Source organism: Pempheris klunzingeri, chromosome 13, assembly GCF_042242105.1.
Source record: "Pempheris klunzingeri isolate RE-2024b chromosome 13, fPemKlu1.hap1, whole genome shotgun sequence".
Classification (NCBI taxonomy): Eukaryota; Metazoa; Chordata; class Actinopteri; order Acropomatiformes; family Pempheridae; genus Pempheris; species Pempheris klunzingeri.
In genome coordinates, this window is record NC_092024.1 from 8,297,911 (window position 1) to 8,309,843 (window position 11,933).

Consider the following 11,933-nt stretch of genomic DNA (forward strand, 5'->3'; position numbering starts at 1 on the left):
TAAGATAGGAGAAAGCTGCTGCTGAGCTAAACCCACTGAAACCCAGACCGAAAACGGCTCACAGTATTCATTAATATTTAGGCAGTAGTTCTGCCCAGGCATCAGTCATGTATGAATAAGTACTAACGTATCTCACACCACTGAGGATCATGTTTGAAGGGATTTCCGTCTTAAGTTTCCTTTGATACTCTCGCAACGCTCCGTTATCTCGGCCTGAGTGCACTGAGGACTGCGTCTCTGTATCAAAAGCAGTAAATTGACTTCTTTTTTTTTAACATTTTCTTTATTCTTTTTGTTGCACATGCAAGGTGTCATAAAGTGATTGTAGAGAGATGGCAGAATGATGCTCCGAGCTCACTTTCTACCTGGTATGTCAGGGCAATGACGGAGGTTAAAGGCAGAATGAGGAGGCTTTTCCTTGTTTAAAATCCAATGTTTCGACTAATGCAAATATAATCCCTCTCAATTACTACTTATAGCCCACTAGAAGTGAGTGGCTGTATTTGCAGGGACCCTGTCCTGTATTGTACATATTTCTCTGCTTGGGATGTTTCTGGGCGTCAACATATAAGCAATGGGTGTGTAGCCCCCAGTCAATAACAGCGTGCCGTAGTGATCATCCAAAAGGAGGCTTCGAAACTGATGGACACAACCCCAAAGAAAACGCAAATATAGCTGGGCAAAATGCCAAGAGGATAAAGCTTGTACCAAAACGAGAGTGAATTTGGGGTTGGCTTTCAGCCACTGGTGAGCACTGAAGGAGAGGGTGGGGATGAAGAGCGATACACGTGTGCTTCTGTTGCTATGAGGCGGGGGGGGGGGGGGGGAGAGGCCAGCTTTGAATGTTGTGTTTACAAACCTCCGAAAAGCTTAACAGTTTATTATCAGTTATTTGAGAGCGTTAATGTTGGCTGTGCTGCACTATGTTGCAGGTCAGAGACCAATTGACAGTGACATTTTTCTTTTTCTTACATCTCCAGCTCTTTGGAAGCTTTATTTTCAGTCATCAGCTGATTGCTCTCCTGTGTACAGTTTGGGTCGTCTAACAAGCAAACAGAACTGACTTGCTGAGGCTAACACAGCTGACATTTGTATTTGTCTATGTTAAATGACTAATGCACTGCTTTCATAAATCCTTTTGTTTTTAGGTCATTTGATATGTGATTATTCGTCAATGGTCCCTTGACAGATTTCTTGTGTGTCTTTCTGTCTGTGCAGGGCTCTGGTTGGGCATTAAACTGGACAAGCCCAGTGGTAAGAATGATGGATCAGTGGGTGGAGTGAGGTACTTCAGCTGCCCACCAAAACATGGCGTCTTTGCCCCTCCAGCTCGTGTTCAAAGGTGAGTGCGGGGCAGGCCCTTTAAGGTAGCTTATACTTTCAGTGATGACTAATGGTCCATGTGAGTTTTTGCCAGTGGTCAGCCAGAAAAGCCAAGCAGATTTGTCAAACAAGTATCATTTAATACATTCTTTATAGTTCAGAGCAGCAGTTGAGGAATTTGACAGTATGCCCTGAAAACCTTTAGGTCGTGTTTCATTGCCCTCATCAATACATCTGACGGCACTAATGAGCTCCTCTGACACTGTCATTTGAGTAGGTGTTGACATTTTTGATTTTGCTCTCTGTGGGCAAACAGTCCTCTGTACTTGTGATTAAAGAGTTGTCTGAGTTGTCAAACGTGAAGCCTGGGGCTGTCGCTCAGCAAGACTCCTCAATTTAATGTGGCACCTCGCTAAGAGCCCGGCGTCATCGTCCTGTGAATATGGATTATGGATAATGAATATGTGTATGTCATTTGATTAGGTTAGAGGTGTAAACAGGCTATGCTTTCACGTCAGGATATGAAATGTGTAGGATAAGGTTTGCCTTTTTAAGTACATGGTATTTTTAAAAATTCGCTCTGAGGGAAATTTTAACCAAAAGATTGAGGCAAACAGTTTAGCTAGCTAATGAACAAGTAACTTAAAGGCAGGGTCTGCAACTTATTTTAGAAACACTTCTTGTCATATTTGTTAATTCTTATAACGTCCCGACAGAAATCATTAAACAAAATGGTTTCTTTTTGTCAATCTGGTGCCTGTGGCTGTCACAGAACTGTAATAAATCTGTGCAGTTATGCCATTTCATCCGAATGAAATGATTGGAAGGCCGACATGCCTCCCTGCTTACCTGCCTTGTTTGACTCTGACTCTTTGAGCATGACTGGTGTCTTCCACATGACTAAAGCCAGCAAGCTAATTGCACTTGCAAAGATAGCGTGGCCAAAATGTAAATCATGGCTCAGCGACAGACTCGTGAGTTACTAACACAAAGCACAAAGCACACACCCACTGACCTGAAGAATGAGAGAGCTCTCGTTTAGTGGCTGGCCATACATCCATGGAGCTAAACTGTTAGCACAAAGCACAGCCTCTGAGCTGAGTGAGCAGTGAGCTAAATTCATGATGGCTGTTTTTCTCGTGTTTATTGATTGTGGCATTCAACAGAGTTTATTTATCAGACTGATAAGCTGAGAGAGGCTGTCAGTCAGTGGCTGTGTACAGAATGAAGGACCTGGTGGCACCAGCAAGTCCTCTCATCACTGTTTTGGACTCGTCCTCTAGCAGCAACGTTAGTCAGGAATGGCTTTGGAGGAAAGTCTTTAGAAAGTATCACATGGATACTTATCTGAACATGGCCAACATGACCATATTCAAAAGCACCAGCTGCTGCTTTCGCTGAGCTGCTAGTGTACACATTCTGTAGGTCAGTAAGACTTGAGAGCATCAGACCACTTTTTCTGCTGTAAATGCATTCATCATGTTTCATCTGGTCAAAGTGTACGACAAGCATGCATTTTATTTTCATATCAGCCAGCGCTGATGGTCCTGGACTCCCCAGCTTCACGTCCTGTCAGACAGGATGTCAGTGATCCACCAACAAGTGTAGTCAGGCACATTCAGCTGGGAGAGCTTGTCCTGAAGCAGAGACGGGATGATTGTGTTGAAGGCAGGAATCCACAATCAGGATCCTGGCATAGGTTCCCGATGCTGGAGGATGAAGTGGTGGGCCATGTTGACTGCGTCGTCTGCAGACCTGTTGGCTCTGTTGGCGAACTGCAGTGGGTGTAGGAGGGGGCCTTGATGTCCTTAAGGTGTGAAAGCACAAGGCGCTCAAAAGACTTCATCACAGAAGTCAGGGCGATGGGTCTGTAGTCATTGAGTCCTGTGCTCCTTGGTTTGGATTGATGGTGGGGGCCTTGAAGCAGGCTGGCACACGGCAGGTCTTCAGTCAGATGTTGAAGTTGTCTGTCTCCCCTTCCACCCTGAAGCACCGTGCCAATCAACTGTTTACAGAGTCCGGTCCGGCTGCTTTTCGGCTTTTAGGCTTGTAACTGGTGAGCTGTCTGAGACCCTTCCAGACTGAGAAACTACAGCAGCAGTTCTCAGGGGAGGATGCCGCCTCAGAGTACTGACGCTTAGCTTCTCTCACTGCCCGGCTGATGGTGTATTTAGCCTGTTTGAAGCTGTCTCTGTCCCCACTCCTGAATGCCTCCTCCTTTTAAGTGCCTCAACCGTCTGAGTTTGGCTGTGAACCAGGGCTTGTGGTCGTTGTAGCTCACAGTGGTGCGTGATGTTACACAGCAGTCTTCGCAGAAGCCGTGTTTAAGCTAAACACTTGAAAAATAACCTTTAAATAAAACAAACAATATGTAGATTTGTTGGCAACTTAAGTTATAGTACTGACACATTGTTAGTGATCTTTCATTTATGATAAGTATGTTTTCATTTTCCAGGATGTTTTACATGCATGCAACTAGAATTACTCTAAATTGTGCCCATGAATAATATTTTTTGTGGAGCCGATGCACTTTAAATTCAAGCCAAATCTCTGAAATTGTGATTAATAACCTTCTCTGTGAGAAAGTGATACTGAAGCAGTGTTCTCCTTTTGTATTTGCATCTGTTGGAGACTTTGGTCTGGACTGGAGGTGCCTCTTAATAAGACTCTCTGTAGTGTGCAAGCTGGTCATGGATTCAAGCTAATATTTCCAAACCAGACGTATCATTACAGTACACCCATTAGCATGCAGAACCAAAAAGCAGAAAACTTGAATTATACACATTTCACTTGGGGTATTTGTGAGCACAGCCTTGATGCCCGTAATGATGATGTATGTCAGTAGATAATAATCTGTCTCAGTCGTGACTTGAGTTTCAGAATAGTGATGGTGATCTCGAAATGCTTACGGATTTCAAAAGACATTTCTTGTAGGCAAGTGCAGCTGAAACATAATGCAAGTCCAACTTCCAGGTGAAAACAGAAAAGTTTTCAATCATTTTGTTGCTTTGTTTTGGAGATCAACTGGACATAATGACAGTATAAGTGGCAGAACTGTGTGTTTATCCATATTCACAAACCTATGTTTTTTTTTTTTCAATAAATTCCTGTGTCACTGTAAGTGCATTTTGTGCTGCTGATTCATTAAACAATGCTCCAGTGGCCAATATTGGAGCCCTGTTATAGAAATGTAAAACAGCCAATTAAATAAATTTAGACAGGGCGCTTTGCCTACTTTTCTTTTCCATTAATCATACTGTTGCAGAGATCTGGCCCACCATTAGCTGCCAGCTGGACTGGTTGCGTCTGAAATACAGATGGGTGATGCATTTAGGGAAAAACCAACATAAACTGTCATGGTATGGTAAAGTGAGCAGTCTCTAGAACTCTACTCTAGCAGTGAGCACCATTTTTCCAAAAAATATTCCCTATTTTGGTGCTTTGGAAGCTGATGTTGGTGGAGTACGCTGGACACCCGTCACCTGTCTGTTTCCTCTCCATCTTTCACGAGAAACGAACTCAAGAACTCACTTGATAATTTAATACTCTTCGCTACTCTCAACACCAAGAGCAAAATAACACCTTGTATAGTATGGGTAAGAATAGAGTTCACATACAGACTTTTTAGCTATTTTAGTAGAATCTGTTTATCCAAAAAACATACAGCATAGTGATGCATAATAGGAACAACATAACGTTTCAGCGCGCACGATGCATCAAAAGGCAATGTCTCACTATTGTGTGGCATTGCTATGCAGAGGCAGTGTTGGGACAAAAGAACTCTTAAAGTTTTGTAAAATGCCTGCAGGTGCCCTGTTCCAAAACTATCAGAGCCATGTGGATAGCTGAGTACATCAACAACACTGCGCCATCTTTTAGCATTACATACTAAGTATGAGTTTGATGACTTTGATTCCAAATATGCATTGTAATTTTAACTCAATATCAGATGAAAGGGTCATTCATGGTTTGCCAAAATATACCCTAAACATTAAATCTGGATGGAATCACTGGGGATGTTTGTGCGTCTTTGCATGCAACGGATCGCTAAACTCTTTTTTTTTACCCTGTTCTCACTTCTGTGATGCACACATAGGAACCACTCTCATATGGTGCCCATGTTGACCAGTTCAAATGGTGCATGAACAAAGGCAAATTCCACTAGAGGCCTTGTTATTTCTGCACATCAGATCACCACACAGACGGGGTTAACTCAACAGATGTATGAAGTGCTAAGATGTCTAATTATCATCTAAACCCTGCAGATAAGGAAGCCGCTGTCTTACATTACATGGTATTCAGCGCTAGCTTTGTTTTTACTTCCACATTGTCTCCAAGTAGATGAAAACTATTGACCTTTATACACTTGAGGCTTTGTGCTGTTAATGTGCCTTTCAATGATATTGTGTATCATAACTAAATGAAAGCCATTGCGGTTCAAAAAGTTACTGACATCTAAAGTGCTTATTGTGTTGATTTTAAAGAAAAGAAGTTCTTCACATTTGAGGAACTAAAATACACCATGTTTCATCTTTCTACCTAGGTGTAATTGGTCTCTTCACCTTCCTTAGCTGCTTGTGCTTCATCTCAATGAGGAGCCACCATTTTCCTCTTCTCTACGTATACTTTCATTGTTCTCCCTCTTTCCCTACAAGTTTTTTTTATTTTTTTAACCTACTGTTTACATCCTCCATGAGATAAAAGTTTCTTCAGCGCCTGTGTTCCGTTGCCATCCCCTATTAATGTCCTTTCCCTCTCCTCTGTTTTTTCCTAATTAACCCTGGGGCACATAGTGCGCTCAGCTGAGCACACTATGCACATTCTCTCACTTGTTTCTCCTTCTCTTCTGCTGCCACAACTCATTAGGAAACCAAACACCTTTTCTTATGCCCCCCCCCCCCCCAAAAAAAAAACTACATTTTTTTGTCTCTCTACCCTTAGAAACATCCCTTAGAAAACAAGGTAACACTTTTTTTTCCTCTTGTGCTCATTTCTCAACATTGGCACTCTCCTTTTTAATGGCTTTCAGAGCTCTAATGTTTTTGTAGTTACATACACAGCAATACACAGGACAGCTGCTCTTGTACAAGTTGCACGTTTTTTCTCCCTCTCCTCTTGGTGCTGTTGTCAGACATTTCAATATGTTTTGCGCCACATTCATTCTCTGATGAAATGAAGTATGATTGAGAAACTGCAGGTGAATGTCATTGGAGGTTTTGGACAGTTTGATACCTAATTGTTCATAGAGCATTGTTATGTTAGTTTCGTGTTTATCTGTTTTTTTTTTTTACTCACAGGATCCATGGATCTGTTGATTGCCTCTCTGAGCTTTCCTCCTCACGCCTCAGTCATCCTTTTGGCGGTGAGAGTTTTGTCTTTATCGCAAGCTCTGAGATGCATTTGAAATGTGGCCTTACACGCATTGTCTGTGGGAGTACGTGACTCTTGTGATTGCCGTGCAGGGTCAATCCGTCGCAGTTTCAGCACATCAACGGCCATCGCCACCCAGAAGGAGACGAACAGAAGAAGTCCGGTTACCAGGTGTGCTTCTTCTCTTTTTCACACAGCCCTCACATTTCTACATTTCTCTCTCCCCATGCTTTTCAGCTTCATCGCCCCCACCACCCAGCAGTGGCAGAATCAATACTAATAAGAAGCAGCGGTATTAGTCAGCAAAAGTTTTTTTTTAATGGCCAATGCATGATTGTGGATATAATGAGAGAGAACAAGGAATCTAAGATCAATCCCTCAGACACCAAGCTGCCATGAATCTCCCACTTAGTTTTGAGGTATCTTCTTACACTGCATAACTTTTCTCTCTGCTGTATTCCCTGTGCTCCCCTGATTCATCTGAAAACAGAAGTCGATCCACCCCTCACCGTCGGCGATGGAGCACCCTCAGTGGTGGTAACAGCGGTGCACCCGGGAGATCAGCAGGGTCCAGCCCCTCGCCCAGTTCCGACGGACAGGTCTGCCTCCATGTGGGCATGCAGGTGCTGCTCAGCAGTGCCAATGAGATGGCATTCATCCGTTACCTGGGCACAGCGGACTTTGCCCCGGGCCTTTGGCTGGGTCTGGAGCTCCGAAGCTCCAAGGGCAAGAATGACGGCTCCGTGGGTGGCCGCCGTTACTTCACTTGTCGGCCCGGCCACGGTGTGTTGGTCCGCCCTAGCCGCGTCACCTACCGTGGAATCAACGGTTCACACCTGGTGAATGAAAACAGCTGAGGACTGTAGGAGGCGGAGTGGGGAGACGTTTTGACTTTGTGTTGATGATATGTTCAAAACGGAACTTAAGTTTAAACTTCTTGTTCTTTTTTGTGTTGTGCATCATTTTCTCATCCATATAGTTAGCACTCTGTGCTCTTCCAGAAGTGGTGTGAGTAACGGTATTAAAACCACTTAAATAGTTCAAATTTAAACTGCTGGATTTTTTTTGGAAAAAAGATGTAGGAGGGAAGAAAAGCACTTTATAGAATTAACTAAAAATTGTTATTAAATTTTGTCTCGGCAGGATGTGGGGGAAGTCTTAAAAAGACATAAAACACTGCACTACTTTTAATCTGATTGCACTGACAAACATGAATACGATAGATCGGATTAGATTAAACTAGATTGTATGGACTGCACACATGAAAAGCTATTTATATACCCAAAGCTAATTTTGATCACATGAAGCAGAGATTGTTATCAGATAATTTACGTGGTAATGTAGCCTACCCTCTAACCAAAAGTGTGCATGTGTTTGCGATCGTGTGCGGGTGTGCATGTGTGCATTAATCAAGAGCACTTTGAAACAAGAAAGACTGATTTTATTTCTTTTATTTTTTTCCCAAGGTCCTCATATGGGGTGCAGGCAAAACTGGGTTTTCACGTTATGAGTCACTGTGAATTATACAGGATTTAATTGAGCCTAGACCTCTATCACCTTCATCAGAATATAACTGCTTCAACAGAGGTTGTTTCTTTCTATGCACATCAGTCTGTGCTGTCTATTAAGCCTATACAGTTAAATGATGGTTATATTTAAAAAAAAATTCCACCTATTGCTAGGATTCTGTTGTGATTAGCCACAGACTGTAGAGGCAGAGATGTAATTTAAGTCAGCAGTCATATTAAATAACACATTGATAAATACATTAACCTCAGATGGGAACACACCTAACGACTGAAAACCTGACTGGAAACTTGACTTTTGAGAGCTTGTGGATTCACACCTCTTTCCTTCTGACTAAGCGTCTGAGCTGTCACCATAATGTCGCATTCTGATTTTGGAAAAAAATCTGAATCCTGTAGTTTGAAATGTCACCTGTAGTATCAGATCCAACATCTGTTCAGCACTGCATGGTATCATTACATTTGCTGACCGCATTTCATAGCGTTAGATGTGGCATGATCGTATTTGACGCTTAATTCAAACGGCTCGACGCAGGAAATATGCAATCATCCAGAAGTTTCAGGGACAGCGTTTGCTATTTGATTAGAGCTGTCTGGGCAGCTCAGCAGAGAACAAACCATCGATTGTGCAAGTGGAAAACAGGCTCACTATTCAGTAAAACACTCATGTACCATCCAATTAGGGCGTGTAGGCCACAACAGTAGCCGTAGAATCTCCAATGGCCCTCTCTCATTGATCTGTCTGGTCAGACCCCCTGTGACTAAAAAGCAGTGGTTGGAGCCCAAGGTTGTCTGAAATGTCTGCTACAGATCCAACAGATGAAACAAGTTAGCGTTTTAAAAGCTCGGCCTTTCCAAAGTCCTGTTGAAACATTTTAATCAAAAACATTCTTCTTTAAAAATAACTTCTCATTTGCATTAAGGCCATCTCTCTGATTATTTCTCTGGCATTTTTTTGTGTCCCACATTGAATATCTCCCCTCTGGATAACTCCTGTGTTCTGGTGTGTTTGCAGTACTGATTGTATGACAGCATGACTGATTTCTAATTCCGCTGATGGGTATGAAAGTCTTTTGGCACAGTGTTTTTGTGGGTAATAGATGATAGCTTTTTTTTTTCATGAAATTCCTGATATGTATATTTGAAGTGTGTGTGTGATGGAGAGAGGGATTCGGTCTGAAGCATTTACATGTTGTGGAAAATAACAGTATTTGTAAAAAAAAAAAAAAAAAAAAAAAGAATAAAAGATTCTATTCTAATTTGATCTCTTATCTCCACAAGTTTCCGCATTTGTTCTTTGGCCCTGTGCCTTTTTATGGAGCGTGGTTGCTCTAATGAAAAAGAGGTTTACTTGACTTTCTTGGACTGATCATAAAGTGCTGAGGAGACTTGTCTCTGGGGTCTGAAAATGAAACCGCACAGGCACTTTGAAATGGTTACACGTCTGTTGACTTACCATTTGATTCCGCTGGGGCTCATCTCAGCCAAAGCTGGAAACGCCTGCTGCTGGAGCGCCATTGTTTGCTTACCGCCAACCTGGCACACAAATTCAAGTCTGACTGTGGGAGACATTAACACTATTATGACACATGATTGTGGAAAAAATAGTTTGAGTGGTTACTTGAAATTGTTTTCTGTGCTCACTGTTGCTTGTTGGAGAAACAAAACCGATGGACAAGATTCGGCGAAGCTGCGTTTGCTCCTCCAAACTGCTGACCAAGAGACTGATTTAAAGGTGAGACTCAAACATGCAGTCGAAAACTGACTTTAGAACAAACAGAAGCTCTAGCAGTGAAAACTAAAACCAAAAAAAGCAAACTAAATTTAGAGCAGCACGAGGCCATAATGCTGACGGTCATTCAACACTAACAAAACATTTATCTTTACAATGACCACAAACTGAACAGCAGGAGTCGCTGTTATGGGGAAAAAGCAAAAGCATTCATTAAAAACAATAAGTAATCATGAATGGCAGAAACTTTTACCTAATCTTGCTCTTTATTCATATACTTCACCAACACTTTCCCCTAACTTGAAAGTAATAATTGCCCTGTCTGATTTGAAGCAGATAGTGAAGTTGAGCATACAGTTCGCAGCAGATAAAATTGCTGATGGACAGAGTGAGGGCCGCTGTAGAGCATTCTCCAGAATTAATTGACTTCAACCTCACTGATGTTTGCCAGCACTTTGTCTCTTACAATGTGTTTAACTTTGGCTTGTCAGAGCTGGAAGTGGAGGATAAAAAGACCAAATCTAAATACTGCAAACTCTTGTTTGTTATGGGGGGAAGATATTTCTCTTGGTTTTAAAGAGGTTCTAACAAAGTGTCACTGTGCTCATGAGGGGGAAGAAGGGCCACGCTCGTGTCTCATCATGTCTGAGTTATTGTACTTAAAGTTTTTTCAACTTTTAAATAGCGTTGATCCAATTCATAATTACAACAAATTGTAGCCTGATATCAGCCATTGTTCAGTGTAATCAAACCCGCATTTAGAGGATGTAGCAAAATCATTTAATCATCATATGCGTAGTGCTGTAATGATTCATGGTAATCATTCCCATCTCTATCATTCGTCCCATATGACTATAGAGTGTGGCACATGCCCAGTTTGATCATAGCGGAGGAGGAGAAGTGCTGACCTTGCACCTGAACCAAACCAACATGCCTGCTGCTGAGGAAGCAGGACTTTAGGGAGAGGGAGAAGGCTTTCACATCTCTGCCAGAGGTCACTGAAGTAGTGCAAAAACTCTGCAGTGGCCGAACGCCAGAGGTAGATGAGATGCTGAAGGCCTTGGATGCTTTTGGGTGATGCACCCTCCTCAGTCATGTGTGTAGATCAGGAACAGGACTGGGTAGTGGACTCCATTTATGCAACTTGTATTCTTGCAGGGATGCTGAAGGGTTCGTGGTTTGCTCGCACATGCAGCCTATGTGTTCTGTGTGCAGCCGGAGAGGGCCTCGAGGTGTGTTGTGGAGTTGCTGTGGGTGCTGCGAGGCACTGGAATGAGAACTGTGCCTGCATACTTGGTGATAAGTTGAGTGTGGTCCCAACCAGGGCTGCACCGAGGAGCCTTGTCACTCAGTCTGTCATGTTCCAGGACAGGATCTCTGCACGCTGCTGAGGAGTACAGAGTGTCGTGCTCGGTACCGTCATGGCAGCACCTCATCTGCTGTCTGTTTTCTGCTTACTGCCATGTGTTACTTGGGCACATCTCAGTGATAAGTGTTTGGATAGAGGGTCAGCACCTCAAAGTCTGAGGCCATCGTCCTCGTGTGAAAATGATGGATTGCCCCGTGCCGGTTAGGGAGCCAGTTGTTGCCAAAAGAGAAAAAAAGTTCTAATATCTTCGACTCACGTTCAAGAGTTATCGGGGAGATTGATCGGTCCTCTCCCATGTTTGAGGTAACCTGTTGCTCAGTGACAGATGGCAGCTGTCGACAGCCAGACATTTTTATCTCTGCGGCACAGTATTCCTTAACATTCCTAAACATTTTAACTGGTTCTTTTAATAGGAAAAGATGGTTCCTGTAAACCAGAGATGCATATACACACATAGCCGCCAGTGATGGCCAGCAGTGTAAATCATGAGATCATAGCTGTCGAGTCTGAAATGATAACAACTTTCTGTGTAGAATTAGTCGTATCAAAACCTTAAACCTATAATTTGGCTTTATATTGACTCCAGACCTGCTGTAATTTCCACTCAGTGGCC

The 11,933-nt window shown here is 42.7% G+C and overlaps 1 protein-coding gene across 2 annotated transcripts in view; it reads left to right on the top strand.

Moving 5' to 3' along the window:
- The window catches only part of LOC139212344 (CAP-Gly domain-containing linker protein 4), a 30,080-nt gene extending 20,647 nt beyond the window's left edge, over positions 1–9,433 (top strand). For both annotated transcript variants that reach the window (XM_070842878.1, XM_070842879.1), the window contains 4 exons: positions 1,219–1,342; positions 6,621–6,685; positions 6,786–6,864; positions 7,184–9,433. In XM_070842878.1, coding sequence (XP_070698979.1) covers positions 1,219–1,342; positions 6,621–6,685; positions 6,786–6,864; positions 7,184–7,550 — 635 coding nt within the window. In that variant the 3' untranslated portion in view covers positions 7,551–9,433. The remainder of the gene's footprint in view (positions 1–1,218; positions 1,343–6,620; positions 6,686–6,785; positions 6,865–7,183) is intronic.
- Positions 9,434–11,933: the final 2,500 nt, after the last annotated feature.